The 16443-nt window shown below is 45.5% G+C and overlaps 2 protein-coding genes and 1 long non-coding RNA gene across 6 annotated transcripts in view; 1 reads left to right on the top strand and 2 right to left on the bottom strand.

Moving 5' to 3' along the window:
- Positions 1–328: 328 nt before the first annotated feature.
- On the bottom strand, positions 329–1049 carry LOC122765410. Its single transcript, XR_006359970.1, has 2 exons — positions 951–1049; positions 329–423 (listed from the first exon to the last, which is right to left on the bottom strand). It is a non-coding gene; the product is annotated as an uncharacterized LOC122765410 (long non-coding RNA).
- Positions 1050–1165: 116 nt separating this feature from the next.
- Positions 1166–6138, top strand: tgif1 (TGFB-induced factor homeobox 1). The gene is made up of 3 exons (XM_044019643.1): positions 1166–1518; positions 3363–3592; positions 4353–6138. The coding sequence occupies exons 1-3, from the start codon at positions 1503–1505 to the stop codon at positions 5010–5012; spliced, it is 906 nt and encodes a 301-aa protein (XP_043875578.1). The 5' UTR covers positions 1166–1502; the 3' UTR covers positions 5013–6138.
- Positions 6139–9786: 3648 nt separating this feature from the next.
- The window catches only part of dlgap1b (discs, large (Drosophila) homolog-associated protein 1b), a 106709-nt gene continuing 100052 nt past the window's right edge, over positions 9787–16443 (bottom strand). For all 4 annotated transcript variants that reach the window (XM_044019431.1, XM_044019452.1, XM_044019447.1 and 1 more), the window contains 4 exons: positions 13432–13850; positions 11345–11436; positions 10693–10845; positions 9787–10185 (listed from right to left, as the gene is read on the bottom strand). In XM_044019431.1, the coding sequence (XP_043875366.1) occupies positions 9970–10185; positions 10693–10845; positions 11345–11436; positions 13432–13850 (880 nt within the window). In that variant the 3' untranslated portion in view covers positions 9787–9969. The remainder of the gene's footprint in view (positions 10186–10692; positions 10846–11344; positions 11437–13431; positions 13851–16443) is intronic.

Genomic DNA, 16443 nt, shown 5'->3' with positions numbered 1-16443 from the left:
AAATTTCATAAATGCATGGTCAGTGAAATGTGTGACACTGCAGTAAAATAAAACCACCACCAGGGGGAATCAGACTGCCATTATATTTTAAAGTGCTTTGTTGCATTCAGGTGCATTACCACGTGTAAACACACGGAGGCGACATTTCGCCTCAGAGAGGGCGAAACAAACAGTTGCTGGAGCAAACGCATTCAAAAAAACGAAAGAAAAAAAAGAGAAAACGTTGCTAGAGCAGCTGTCGCAAGGTTGTGTACGGCATACAAATGAGGACATTGATCGTTTCCTTCGCTGTGCTGTTGTCTTCACTAACCTGAGCTGCTGCACTAACCTCCAGCTGGTACGGAGGGAGGCTGGCCCCCCCGTCCCTACCACCACCGCCCGTCACACCAGCGTCCATTCAATATCTCGCGCATTTCTTCTTCCCTGCAATTAATTAGAGGGAAATGTGCTTTGAATAAAAACAATTAGACCAAAAATGAGCACACATACACCCAAGGAAAAATTCGGCTATAGTATAAATGTGCAGCAGTGAGCGAGTGAATGAGTGTGGGAGGGGGGGAACAGATGCAGCAGGTATTAGCATATCGTGGGTCAGATTGACACATATAGTATAGTGAATATATATATATATATATATATATATATATATATATATATATATATATATATATATATATATTTTAATATGTAGACTGAGAAGTCTGCACATGTAAGAAAAGAAAATATCACACCGAAAAAGTCCAAATTTGGGTTTTTAAAATGTAACAAATAAAGGTATATTCTGCAATATTGTTGTGATTTGGCACTGCATTTTGTGGAGTATGTCACCACCACGAGGTCCGCAGTGCCTCTCCGCCAGCCCTGGTGGTGTTGTTGTTGTTGTCGTCATTCTTTCTCGACTTCCCGCCTAAATCCACGCCATAATAATTAATTAATAATACATCACATACGTGCAGCTGTTGAGGTGTTTTGTTTTCTGTTGATAGAAAAGGTGTTGGTGGCGGGGGTCTGCTGCGGCAGAGAGGTAAGATTAGCACGACTGTATATCCATGTCAGTGGAACAAGCCATGCTGATGTCAGAGCTTTTTTCCTCTGCCCTCCACAGTGGGAGGATCTCTGTGCGTTGAGTCACGCAGCTGTCAAAGATAGCTGTCACCCAGTTTCAGGATCAAACACAGTCAATGAGAGAACGGCTCTGAGACGAAAGGACGCGGAGATCTCAGGTAAAAAAAAGAAAGAAAGAAAGAAAAGAAAAGAACCTGCCCTCCTGTTCTCTCTCCCTCCTCATCCAGTCCCCAAACAAGGACGAGCAGAGACAGAAACAAGAAGGCGAAAAAGGGGGAACAATTTTTGATGAATAAGGATTTTTTTTTTTCCCCTTTTGAATATTCGGATACACGCTGGGGGATTTTGTGGAGCACAGAAAGAAAAACACTACACTGCAGCAACACGGGAGACAGTTTTCTTCTGCGCTTGACGAGGGGACACATTAACGCACGGAAATGAAGACAAAAAAGGGTAAGTGGCAGAAAAGAAAACGTCAAAATCAGCCCGTTTGAGAGGAGACGTGGTGTTTTTGTAGAGGCGAACAGAGCGAGTTCCCCTCACATGCAAACCATGCAGTCTATTGTTTCCTTCCAGACGTGACAGGGGGGTTTTCTGCCATGTGCTGGCGCGATGTCAAAAGTCGACATTGTCTCGTTTTGCCCTTTTTAAAAATGTATTTTGTCCCAACATTGTGTCTTTATTTCGAAGCTGTGACAACACAACACACACGGCTGCGTCGCCATGTGTTGTTTTTGTGTCGCGGTTGTAATTAGGTTAACTTTAAAGCTCGCTGTAGTTTCATTAAACGCCGCTTCCTTTGACTGAAAGAGGGTTTTTGTTGTTTGTTTGGGTTTTTTTTTAAAAAAAAACGAGGCTACAGTTGTGTCGAAGTTTCAGGAGGAGGGAGAAAAAGTGGCAACATAAGTTAGCCGACGACGCTGAGCATGAAATGTCGCACTGTTGTTGTTTTTTAAAACTACACGTTTCGACAAAAAACCCTCACCTTTTGTACGCATTGGTAGAAACCCCTTAAGCCGCCTTTTAAGAAGTCGTCTACATCGAAATGTGGACTAATGTTCATCCTGACCTCATTGTGGGAAGTTGCCTTGTTACATTTCGTGGACCTCGTGGTGCAGCACACACACACACACAATAGAAACCCCGTCACAAGTTGTGTAAACTTACAAAACCAGCGCCTCCGTTCGCTTAAAACACTTTTTGAGGCCAGTTTGCTGAGCGCTGGTGTTTCTGGAGGACTTAGTTTAATGGCGGAGGCGCAGTTTGCGTGGAGAAACTTTTGAATCGCATACAAAGAAGGACGCAGCACTGGCTTCTTTTGTTTAGTCTGGAGACGCTGATTTGCAACAGGTCTCCCCTCCCCCTCCTCCTCTCCTTTTCTCTCCTCTCCAGCCTACGTAATTACCTCATCCTGTTGGCTGCTCACACTTGGGAACTTTCTTATTCTTTTCCCACTCTAGTTTGCCCCCAGAGCAGAGGAAGACAGCTCCAGGGTTTGATGCACAAGTCGCCCAGTAGTTGTATTGTGTCTGTATTTTCCTCGTGGTGCAGGACATAGCTGGTGTTAAAAAAAAAAAAAAGTGACCTAAATATCATCATATGAGCATCTGTGTTGTTTCATTCTCCAGTGGGAGATCAAATATCCACGTCTGGTGTCAGTTAGACTCTATTGTGTGGGACATTTGAGATCATAATTGGCTGAAAACGGGCAGAAAAATCACATCAAAGCAAAAATACAAAACAAAACAGTTGTCGTAAGCAGGTTTATCCTCTCTCATACTAAAAGAATCCAGTCTGGTCATGACTGATGCTGATTAGACTTGTGTTGAAATGTGAAATATAAAGTGACAGCCTACACACACACACACACCCATTCTTCAAAACAAAAACCTCTGGTCAGCTCCACTCGCTCCAAACACAGAAGGTGTGCTGGCAGCCTGTGCAGCAGACCTGGATTGTATTTGTTGAGGCAGGTTTTATAACTGACACAGCATCAGACCAGCCTTTGTGACGTCTCGCTCTCCATCCCTCCCTCACCCCCTCCCTCCCTTCCCTTGCCTCCTCCTCCTCCTCCTTCGCTCCTTATATGAATCACATGGCTGAGCTTGACAGCTCGCTTCTGACACATCAGCTGCCTCCCAGACAGCTTGCATTTGGTAAATGGCTGCGGCGGATTTGCTTGAAGACTTTGACAACCGGGGCTGACATAAGGTGATAACCTATTTCGTCTTTTGTCCCGCTCTTACACTCTCTTGTTGTTTTCCCTCCCTCCCTCTCTCGTGTGCCTGCCTGTGCAGGTTTGGTGATGCTGTCGGGGAGCGAGACGGATGACGAGGACAGCGTGGACGCCCCTCTGGATCTGTCGTCCAGCTCGGGGGGAAGCGGGAAGAGGAAACGGCGAGGGAATCTCCCCAAGGAGTCGGTGCAGATCCTCAGGGACTGGTTGTACGAGCACCGATATAACGCTTACCCCTCCGAACAGGAGAAAGCCCTCCTCTCCAAGCAGACTCAACTGTCCACACTGCAGGTATGGACCGAGATTTAAAACACCACGTGAGCTCACAGCCGGTCAACCCTTTTAAAGTGGATCAGTGTAGAAGTTGAAAGGAAGCAAGTGTCAGCTTGATTGAATCATTTCCTGTGTTGATGGCAAACAAAAACATGACACACACGGTGCATTGAAGGTCATCCAAAGCAGCTTGGTGTTGCAACATTAAGAGTCTGTGAGACTTAACGTGAGTAAACTCACTCCCTGTGTGTCGAGGGCTTGGCTGAGGCACTTGGACAGGAATTTCCCTCCCTCCAGCCCCTTTCCATCCCAGCTGTCTGGGAACAATGCAGAGTCATTTACATAGTTAGAGCTACAAGCCTCTGTGAGCCAGTTGTGACTAGCCTGGTGGACTGAGGGGGGGAGAAAGATGACCATGATTACAGCAGTGACAAAAGAGATTATTTTTCATTGAAAGCCATTTTCAATAAAGGATTACGATGTCAAAACGAGACTCTCTGTTGAAAGTTAATGTTTGGCTCCGCTCAGTGTGAGTCGTGATGAGTTTCTCTGCTCTGGGTTTTCATTCCTGCAGTCAGAGCTGAAACTATAAACAGGATTTGTTAATGCTGAAATCTCAGCGTGTGATCGGAGCTTTTAAAACACAGGTGCAAACTGCACCTGGGGATAAGTGCACCAGCAGATTTTTTTTTTCTTTAAAGTTCAAGTGAGCCATGTCATCCCTCCTTTTTTTTTTGTCTCACACCAATGATGTTTTTTTTTTTATGTTCTATTCCAGGTGTGCAACTGGTTCATTAACGCACGGCGGCGACTTCTCCCGGAGATGCTGAGGAAAGACGGCAAAGACCCCAACCAGTTCACCATATCCAGGAAAGGCAGCAAGGCCGGCGACAGCTTTTCCGACAGCTCCCAGTCCCCGAAACACAGCAGCCTCACAGCCGGTACGGACGAAAGCTACGACAAACGCGTCCTCCACCCATCCAGCTTCGAACCCGCCATGCCCGGGGTCTTGAGGAAGGCCGCCTCCCCCTCCACGCTGTCACCGACCTCCTCGTCCCCCTCCCCGGGGCTCCTTCCCACTCGGCCCTCTGTCATCTGTCACACCACTGTCACTGCAGCGATGCAGGCCAGCCCGACCGCCTCCCACCCGTCTGTGCCCGGAATGAACTGCGACAGGGCAGCTGAGCTGTTGCAGTCGGCGCAGGCGCTGCTCAGGTGCCAGGACGAGGGGCCGGGTGGCCAGCCGCTCCCCACCACCACTATCCTCGGCAGCACCGGCATGGAGGGCAACCTGAGCCCCCGCAGCGGGCTCTTCAACACCCCGCCCCCCACCCCCCCAGACCTCACACAAGACTTCAGCGGCTTCCAGCTCCTGGTGGACGTGGCCCTGAAACGGGCCGCAGAGATGGAGCTGCAAGCCAAACAGCTGGTCTCCTAAAGCGAGACGACAAGAAGGAGGAGAAGGAGGAGAAGAAGAAGAAGAAGAGGAGGAGGAGGCGGCAATAGAGACTTGACTTTGTGTCTCGACTATGGAACTCCTCTCGAGTCCAGTGACTTGTCTGCACGCAACACAGAACAAAATCCACACGAAAAGCCTGATCATTTCTATTTTTGGTATACCAATCAAATTGATGAGGATGTTTTTTTTATTGAGAAAGAAAACTGTATTGAGGTGCCTTGGCTGTAAGTTGTTTATTCATTTCATATACATGCGTATGTATTCTACATGTGTATCTTATTTGCACACAGGGACCAAAAATGTTAGCAGAGAAATGCTGCCTGTCTTATGTCCATGATACTGTATATCATTTTAGAGAAAGCTGGAGTCATAACACACAACCCCCCCTCCCTCCTTCCCTCCCCCCAAACACACACACACACACACACACACCATGACCAATCAGGTGCATTGGTCAGGTCCACACACGCCGACTGTTTTCACATTTCAGAGATCGGTTCATGATTGGTCTGCCTCATTTGTTTGCACACTAAAAGGCAGAGGAAGGTCATCTCAGTGTCTTAAATCATTCTTTGCTCTTGGCATCTATGACAAAACTTATTCACTACTGTAGTACGTGTCAAGTGTTTTCATGAGTTATAGTTTGGATTTTGTACTTTTTACTTTTAGCTATTTTAAAAGAGAGCGAGAAAAAAAACCTTCACAATGTTTTTTTTGTTTGTTTGTTTGTTGTTGTTTTTTTTGTACTTGTGTTCCCACCATTTGGGATATTTTTCAGATGACCAATGTAGCAGGTTCTTAGTCTGAGCCTTCATCCCATCACTCAGCGAAAACGACGGCCAGTGGACTGGAAAAAAAACAAACTTAAAACACTACAGATGTCTTTTTCTGCATTTGCTGTTTTTTTTTTTCTCCGATCCTGATGAAAGACAGCATTTTTTGAAATCACCAAAAAAGAAAAAAAGAAAGAATTTTCATGTATTATAGGACCATGTGTATAGTTAATGTGACACGATGCCCAATGATGTGATTTCTTTTCATACTGTGCAATGTTTGTGGCAAATAGGGGTCACATGGGATTCAAATAAAGTTTTGTTTTTCTACATCTCTGAATTGATAGCGATCGTTTTCATTAAAGCGTCCAAACCTAATACACATTTACACAGGCTGTGCTCTCTAAAATCCTGCCAAATTAAGAGAGGATTACAAATGTATCCCTCGAGGATCAGGGAAAAGGAGCGGGAGTGTGGGAGGACAGAAATAGGTTGACGTTTGTCTCCTACAGGCTACCGTTGGGGCTTTAGAGACATTCCTGTGTGTGAGAGGTTTACAACAGCTCCGTCTGATTAACATAATCCTGCATAAATTAACACGGGCAAACAGCAGACGTCAACGGTTTCTTGCCGACAGGGTTCGATGTGTGTCTGCGTCTCGGAGGAATCAATGTTAAGGCACCTTGCAGCCGAGTATAGCCTCGCTGTTCCGGCTAAATATGGTTTGTTTTAGATTTACAGGACTGTGTATGTGTCGCATATTTGATGAGGAAGGACTAAAACGTATTTTCTCATATTAAAATGACACCCAACAGTTAATATGCAAATTCAGAATCAGAAACCGGTTTATTGCCAAGAAGGTTTTGAACATACAGGGAATTTGCTTTGGTGTTTTGGTGCAGGACAACACAACAGAACATGGAGATTAATGAAGTATCAGGATCAGTCAACACAATATTTAAGGCAAATTAAGTTAAGGGGAAAACAATTACTATAAAAGATTTGAGCAAACAAGAGGCAACACAATATAAAAAAATCAAAAATGTATCAGGGACTGGAGAAATTAAATAGTTCACCAGAGTTTATTTACAGAGGTATTTGAAATTTGAAAGTGTTTGTGGGTACATTTTGAGGGGGAAATATTGTTGGGTTTTTTTCTTTCTCCAATACTAGTTGTTTCACAGATGATAGGAAAATAAAATACTGTGCCACATTTTTTTACAGATTAAATAAATACAGTCAGGCTACTTTGTCATTAAAGCACTGGACCAAACATATCACAATCACATGGGTAAGTTTTGCACAGTAATGTTTTTTTTTTTTTTTTTAGCTTCTACTTTGTGGTATTTACATTCTGTTGTTATCATCGCTACAAAAAAGAAAGAGTCCTGGATACTTCTTCCACCACTGGTGGGGACAGTTGGTTTATCTAAAAAAAAAAAAGGCAATATCAGATTTCAGTGGCTGGAGCAGCACTACTGTGTCCCTGAAGGCGCGGCCCCTGCTGGCCACGACCAAATGCTCAGAATGCATTTTGTGTTTTGCTTCCCTTTTGTCAGATGGGGGCGACCCATGTGGCGGAGGCCGGGGTCCAATCAGGACGACGTGATCGCCCGACAAACGGCTTCAACAGACCTCCGGGCGGGCGCACGGTGGTGCTCGTTGAGTAGCCCACCAGCCATGTGGAGGATGAACTGACCCCCCCCCCGGGTCAGGCTTCATACAAAAGACCCAACCCACATTTTGCTTCCCCACTATCTTTCACCCACCCCTAAACTCTGGCCACTGAGGTCAGTATGCCTCGCCTCAGCATGACTGATGTGTGAATGACAAATCACCAGAAGCTGCATGTACAGGAGCGTTGAGGCTAAGCCGAGGCCAAAAGTGCTGTCTAATTATGGGGACCCGCCCCTGCGGAAGGGAAATGCCCTTAGAACACACCATACAGGCCTTGTAATCTGTTTAATTATATTCCAATTGAAAACACATGTGGAGGCATGAAGAAATGAACACAACAGAATTATGGCAATGATATATATATATATGTATATATATATGTATATATATATACATATTCATATTTATATAGTTTTAATGCTGATAAGAGCTCATACACGTGCCATAACATCAACATTGTGTAATAACATTTAAATACAAAAAGAATTCTGCTTAATATGTTATTCGACCCGGGTTTTGTTTTTAGCTTACATTTACATGTGGAAACATTCATTTATGTACAAATGTTTTATTTATTTTATTTTATTTATGTTTTCCATTTTTACCTCATATTATATAATAACTACATCACAAGCTTCAGAGCAGCCAGGAAATCGCTGGAGTGTGGTTAACAACCTCGATCCAACATTCTGCTTTCTAACTCCCTGCGATACCAGGAGTGTTATATTGATATGTTAATATAATCGACAGAAATGAAAAAAACGTTCGTCTACCTAAAATGGCAAGAAGTTTAGCTATTGTTACTTTTAAGCGCCCCCCCCTCCCTCTCTCTCTTTCTAAAAGTGATATCAACCACACACAAATCCTCACGTCTCAGTTTAAATCTTCAGGGTTGCAGGAGTCTACATTTATCCAATGGCACAAATCAATCAGACGCACAAACTCGCCCAAAGTCCAGCTATTCTGACCACAGAACGTTCATATTGTGATGGCTAATCAGCTCAGGATTGTCTCCATATTCAAGCAACGGACAGAAAATACCCTGTCACACTGATAGAAGTCGGACCGACCAAGATGTTCTACAGGAACATCAGTCAAGCAATGGCAGGAAACTGTTTCCTTTCGTTTAAGAACATGGAAAGGGGGGGGGGTTATGTACAGGGTCATTCATTCTCTCCTCAGTCTCACACACACACACACACACACGCACACACACTTCTTCCCCTGAGACTGCTGTTGTGCTCGACTATCGTGTACGAAATTAAGGCTGATCACTGAAACGCAAAAGAAGAACCAAAGAACCGACGCAAGTGAACATAAACACAGTATAAGGGCCTCGTCGTCAGTGCATAAGAAAAATCACAATGTCAATAAACAGTCATTGTTTTTTCCTAATCCGTAAATTAAATTAAACGTGAATACAAAATATTAGAAATTAGACATTTTTTGTTGTTGTTGATGTTGTATGACCTTCAAATAAGTGGAGGCAGAGAGAGTGCACACACACACACACACACACACACAGTGAGGAGGAACTGTTCAGTCCTTTTAGTCTCAATACTATGGATAAACCTCTCTTGTCCAAAAGTGACATAGTAAAATAGAGTACAACTACCAGTATTGTACCAAATATAAGTGTTTTGAGCTTGAATGTGACATGAGAAAGGATTAACCCTGTAACAAAAATGTGTCAGCATGCAAGTCACGTCATTATACTCAAAGTTATTATTCTTTTTTTTCTTTACAAACACGTTCTGCTCAATTTTAAAACGAGACGGGACGCACGTCTGTTTACTTGTTGACGAAAATGCTACCTAATCACCGAGCCCCGGGAAAAATAGGAAGCACTTTTTGACAGATACACACGGACGTGATCTCTCGCACAGATTAAAGACTCAAAAAGTCACATCTTGCCTCACCTGGAGCAGCAAAAACCTTGACCTCTCCTGCGGGGGTTAGGCCTCCTACTACCGGAAAGGCCAATTTTCTGACAGATGGCTGAAACTGAGACTATAATTTCCTCGTCTGCCTCTTCTGACGTTTTCACCTCGTGGTACAAAAACCACATGGTACCCGCAGACTGCACTCACTGTGCTACACCTGGCTCACTAGTGTGGTGACTATCAGGTCACTTTTAAAATGGGAATTTCTTTTTTTTGTTTGTTTGTTTGTTCTTTGTTTTTAATAAGCGATTTCTTTGGGAACGGCGGCGGTGGTGGCGGTACGGAGGAAACGACGCAGTGCTACATCAGAGCTGGGAGAAGGAAATGAGGAAAAAGGTGGTGGTGGTGGTGGAGAAGTACATAAATACATAGATAAATAAATACATAAATAAATACTGTAAATGTACATTTGTTGTTCAAAACAATTTCCATTCGGCCGCACAGTAATCTGCACCAAAACAATATATTATCTAACATTAGCACCCTAGCCTCACCATTCAGTGCTGTTGTGTGGAGGGGACAGTGTATTTGGGTGCATGTGTCTCATAGTCTGGTTTGAGCCTCCGGGATATAGATCTCGATACTGTCTGCGCTCTCTGTCGCCGAGCTCTGCCGCGCTGACGCTGCACGTTTGGCAGCGAGCAGGCGCTTCCGAGCCTCCAGGCGCTGGCGCTCGGAGCTCTCCAGTGAGCGGTCCCTCGCCAGGGGAGGGTGGCCCTTCTGGGGCTTCTTTGGCACGGGGGGCGGCATCCTTCTCTCCTGGACGGGATGACAAATAGTCTTAATGACAGAAGAGTACGGCAGCCAGTTGGCATGAGGGTTAGAGAGAAAGAGAGAAAGAGCACTGTAGCTGTCGGCGGCGTTATGTCAGGGCATGCAACTCTGAACGAGGTTATGGTTTCGCGGTGGCATCCGTTTGCGTGGGGTAAGAGAGCACTGTCGGTGGTCATTGCGTGAGGTAATAAAGCGACCATTGGAGATGGACAGGCCCCAGCGGTGCATGGCGGGCAGGCAGAGTAGCTTCTCAACAAGCAGCTCACTGTCAGCAACGAGACACAACAAAACACACAAACACAAGGTGGTGTTGACGTCAGGCAGGCAACATGACAGCGACAACGGCGACTGCAAATGATTACAATTCAAAGTGCAGCAGTGCAGGCCAACGTGCGGGCGAATGAGGCATTCCAACAACAAAGCCACGGTAACGGGAAATTAAAACGTGAGTCGAACGGACGCGACACTCGTGTGCGCGCAACGAGTCGGCACCTGAATTTCCGGGGGGGTCAGAGGTTTCCAGTTGTTGGCTTTGAGTTGGTGGAGCTCATCGAATTTCAGGCTGATGTTCTCAATGGACAGCTGGAGCATGTCCCAGAAACCTGCCAGGTCCTGGGAGACGGGCCTTGGGTGTGCATTTGGGTTCTGAGACACAGAAATCACACAAAATGACCTGGTTAGAATAATTCTCACACTTTTATTGAGTAAATGACGTTGTTTTCTGCGCGATATTTTTCCATACCCAATAAGGTTTGAAGTGAATTAAGTCGCCATCAGATTAAAATCCCGTTTCTACTGCGAGACGTTGCTGAACGACCACATTTACAGCAAAGTAACATCATGTGTTGCAGTGTGACTTTCACTGAGAATCTTTTAAAACACCTCATGAGCAAAGAAACACAACATTATTGGAAAAAACGAAACCAAAAAACAACCCTCCAGTCTCACACTGCAGGATCTCTCCTTTGTACGTGTAAGACAGTAAGGGTGTGCAAAGGCACACTCCACGCCAGATGCATAGTAAATGAGCGCTAGTCTGTCCTGTCAGGATAATTTGTGCAGGATGATGTCAGTGTTGTGGCGGGGGCGGGGAGGCTGGGGGGGGGGGGTGTGGGGAGCATGCAGAGGATGAGGTGACACATACCAGATTCTCCTCACACAGCTCCCGGAACTGCTGGAACTTCTGGGACATCAGCAGCTGGGCACTCCCCACTGCACTGCGGATCTTCCCCAGGACTGCAGAAAGACGCAGGCACACATGCATGCACACACACACACACACACGCACAGAATTCACAATGCAATTACTCACAGAGCCACATACTGCAGGCATGTTGCACCGCTAACGCAACAGAGCGGGAGATGCAACAACCCCTCTTTTTACACGTGCCTCTCAGGAGCAGGAATCTATTCGGGGGGGAAGTGAAGTGATTACTGAAATGCACCGAAAATTAAAAACTACACTTGACATCCAAAACAGAAACTTCACGCACACGCAATTCCAAAAACGCCACATCTGCAGTACACGTGAACGTGCCGTCTAGTTCCTGTCAAGAACCTAATATTTTATTTCTTTCACAAAAAACCCAGACGGATATTTAAGACACGACGACTGCGCTGCAAAAACCTGACCCCACTGGTCAGTCTTATTGACTCGCATGCCCCTATGGAGGGGAACTGTCAATGCACACATTACTCAACATGAAGAGAATGGGATGTGAAACTGAGAGGGGGGAGTAATGAATCTGCACTACAGACACAAGCCCTCAAGGAGATGTGTGTGCGCGCGTGCGTGTGCGCTCACACATGGCAGCATGAGATCTGGGAAAACATAACCTTGAGACAGCCTCTCCCCGTTCTGCACGAACTGTGAGAGAATATCTTCGCTGGAAGCATAACAACACTCTCAGGGCTGCATCAGCAGTGACAGCGTGGATAAGACGTGAAATCAGCTGTGCGGTGAGGACAGGTACAAATACACTTCTCACTGCCTCAGGCTGGTTTCTTTTTCCCTCCGTCTGCTATGTGCACGGAAGTAAAAACAATTAGATGAGCACAAATAGACGTGTACTGCAGAGTGTGTGTGTGTGTGTGTGTGTTGCATCGAAATGAAATAGCTGCTATAAGAAAACAGTTCACTGTGTGTGTGCACGACAGGTCATTACACACTGTATGTAGAGGGCAGATGTGTAGCTGCCTATTGATAAGTATGCACGGTATGTCAGTGGAGGCCAGAGGGCTTGAGAAACGAACAAGCAGCTATTGTGGTTCAGCACCATCAAAATCAGAGCGACTCGGGCTACATCCACACTGCCACATTTTTATGGAAATCAGTTCCATATAAAAAAAAACACAACAATCTGCATCCAGATGAGAATTTGAGCTCCGTGTGTCACGCGTAACCCGAGTCCATACTCACACACCTAAAAATGTGTATCATGTGACCATTCAGGTTCACTGAGCATCACTTTTCACCTCAGCCGTTGCTTTGCTTAGTTTCTTTAATTTGACTGACGACAGGGGTGAAAAGGAAGTGCTAAAGGAGGCCTTTTTTGGGAGTGGATTTGTGGCTGATGAGAAGCGATTAGAAGATAAATGCAGGTAACTGCGTCAATGTCTCCGTTTTGGCCCATGCAGACAAAAACGCAGCACTCTGCGGGTTTTCAAAATAAAATGTAGCCACAGGCTGTTTCCGCCGTGGGAATAATACACAACTCCTTATATGGACATCCCAAAACGTGGGGTGGGGGGGGGGTTTGTTGTTGAGTCAATGTTATGATTAATTTTATATTGCATTTTTAGTAGTGATATAAGGTATAAGAAGTTTTTCAGACCGTATCTCTTTTGTTTTTGTTCATAAAAAAAAAGGCCAAGTGAACTTTGATCTGTGATGTATTTCCAAATTTCACAAATTCAATCCGATTTCAAATTATTTTATTACTTTTTGCTCTAGGTTGTGCTTAAAAAAAGGATATAAGACACTATATTGCACATTCTTATAGCCTCTGTAATTACTGTATGTTTAAACATCGTAATGGAAAACAGCAGCGGGAATGCTCTGCCTTCTAACGGTTAACGTCTCTGTTTTCAGGGCCCTAAAGACACCGGGGTAGTGTGGAGAGCAGGGTCTAGCTGCAACAGGAAAGAAAGAACATGTAGTATGAATGTAGCCTTCACTTTAGGCGTTCTTGCCATCATATCTTGCCATTTAAACCCTGTGATGAGACTCACTCTCATCAGAAAGCTCGTTCTCCATCTCGTCCTGCCCCATCTGTCGACACCAGCCCTCCATGCGCTCCGTCTCGGCCTGCAGCAGCTTAAGGAACCAGCGGCCGTCGCGGGGGCACACGGATCTGCTGACAGCTTCCAAAGCGCCTGCCTCCGGCTCCGGCACGCTGTCCATCCACGGGTCCGGAGGGGGCAGTATGGACGGGTCGAACCCCACCTCCCCGTAGTCGTCCCCGGCACAGGCGTGGTAGTGGTTCCCCGAGCCTTGGATGCTGACGGTGGAGGAAGACGCGGCGTCGCGGGAGTGCTGGCGCGGCATGGTGGCACAGTGACGCGGTGGCAGCTCTAAGGCGTCTGCGGGGTCGTCGAGGTCGGCCTGCACAGCTGTGGTCACGCTGTTGGAGCGGGTCATCCGGCGGTAACTGGGAGAGACGACAGGAAGAAGTTAGCTTAGGTTGTGCTGTTTAATTTGACTACATGTTGGAGTTGTTGCACATTCCTCAGCCATATGTGAGTCAGCTGTCACTTTGAATGTTGCAGCATCAGGCTCTGCCAAAAGTGACTACAGCAATACTGTACAGTCATAGCAGCACCTTCCTTTTAGCGTAGATAAAATTGTTTACACACACACACACACACACACACGTCGGAATATCTGAAAAGATCACAGTGATCTCGCCACTGATTGTGATGAATACCTTTTGTAGTGTGGGAGATATTTTGTCACCTGGCTCATTCAGAAGCAGCCGAGTATGCAGTCGTGTCTCACACCTACAAAACCCTGTTTTTGAGGCCGATGAATGGAACACTCACACACACACACACACATATGTACACATCAGACACACCTGGGATCCTACCCCACAGGTTGGTGTGCAGCACTACCATTGACTAAGATGCTTTGTGACACTTCTGGCGCAGCCTTAGCCAAGTTCTCTGCGAGCTACGTGCTACACACACACACACACACACACACACACACACACACACACACACACACACACACACACTCATGTGCATAAATCAAATCACCATACACACACAAATTGGCTGCATTCTATAGAGCAGCTTGCCACCTCAGTAATGAATGGAGTGCAAGCTTGGACAAACCTGTAGTCTAATCACTGGCACATTACAACTCAATGTACAGAGCCGATACACGAGTGGGCGGGAATCACGATACACGATACCAATAACATCACGATACACGATACCAATAACATCACGATACACGATACCAATAACATCACGATACACGATACCAATAACATCACGATACACGATACCAATAACATCACGATACAACGATTCTGTGCTAATCAATATATCGCAAGACAATCATAGCGCGATCCCTTACAATATCTGACTACTACTTACTTCACGACACAGAGAACAAAGTGCATTAAGTCTGTTTTGAACATCTGTTAGCGTAGCTTTCTCCGCCAGTATCCCGCTATAAACTCTCTGGTAACCAGGTAACGTCCGCCCACGTTTTCCTCAATAATTTGAGGAAACTGACAGGGACTGTTTACTTCGCAGCACCTTAATTTGTAATTAAAATATTGATATTATCGACGATATATCAATACCAAATCGATATTTTGACCCAGGAGCATTTAAAGAGCTAATAAAATATTTAAAATTCTCCTACCCCCATCGTGCCACATCCTATTATTAGTCATGTCTGGGTTAATGTAGTGCCTGACTAACAGGTTGCAAATTAGTAAGGTAACTGTGTTTCCCCGTGCCAGAAGAAGTGTGATTGCTACTCCATTAGCTGCTTGTCCTCCTGCGCATGAACCTCAGGTTGACCTGCCTGCAGCAGGACACACACAAATGATCACAGCTCCATCACGCCTGCCTCAGCCCCATCTCCGGACGCAACCTCCTCCACTTACTCACTCCCCATTCATCTCTACCTCCCCCTCCCTTCTCTCATTCATCTCTCCTCTTCCATGAACAGGAATAATAAAAAAAAAAGAGCAAGAACAAGGGAGCGGCTTGGTGGAGATCAAAAAGAGTGTGTCTATTCTTCATGTGTGCGCTCCGGCAGTCTGCGAGTGTGTGAGTGTTTGTGTCGAGAGCAGTTAAAGAGTAACTCCTCCAAGCAGGTGTTCAATTCTAATGACCTCAGCCTGCTTTCTATCAGCCCGCTAACAACTTCCTGCAGGGGCAGAGACGGACAAGGCCAAAGGGCATTTTAAGGAGGAAAATTTGAGGTGAGGGACAAAAGAAACTAATATATGAGGAAGGAATGTCGCTTTATTTACATCCATGTGGTGAGCATGACGCGACACATATATATGTATAAAAAGCAAAGCACATTTTGATTGACTGGAAACTGACATTTAAAAGCTGCACGTGCACCAAAAACTCTTTGACTTGTGTGGTATTTATGACAAAGCCTTCAGTTGAGACAAATACAAAAGAACAGGGTGGCTGAGCTGTCCTTTAAATTGACTTTTCAAGATGCTTGTGCATCTGGTTTTGTCACTACAGGACCACAAGCAATGCCCTGTGACTGCAAAGCCATCTGTTGACCACTGACTCCAAATCTTAAATAAGCAAGGGCCTTAAAATAATCTGTCCAATTGCCTTTTTTTGCTCAATTTTCCTCAATTTTACGAGTGAACTACTATATTTACGTCGTCAAAAATCATACTGTGACAGAGGTGTACAGGTCTGAACAGTGTAAAGTTGAGTTGAACAGCTCTGTTACACTCGTACGCTAGTTAATACTCACTCAAAAGTGAGGTTATGACCCGAGAACACTGCTGCATATAAACACACACACACACACACACTCAAGGCAGTTTGGGCACTGAAGCGAGGCTGTAGGAGTTTGGCACTGTCACTGTCTGGAAATGTAATGTGGGGCCAGCATGCCTGGACCTCCCAGGTACACACACACACACACACACACACACACTTGCCAACAGGTAAACAATCAATCATGTACCAACAAAAATACTGTCCCGCCTACTCCAAACATGAAGCAGGGTTGCAGAGGCTGCA

The sequence above is a fragment of the Solea senegalensis genome, linkage group LG1 (genome assembly GCF_019176455.1).
Source record: "Solea senegalensis isolate Sse05_10M linkage group LG1, IFAPA_SoseM_1, whole genome shotgun sequence".
Classification (NCBI taxonomy): Eukaryota; Metazoa; Chordata; class Actinopteri; order Pleuronectiformes; family Soleidae; genus Solea; species Solea senegalensis.
Note: the sequence above shows the minus strand (reverse complement) of the source record. Positions and strands in the feature narration are given on the sequence as shown.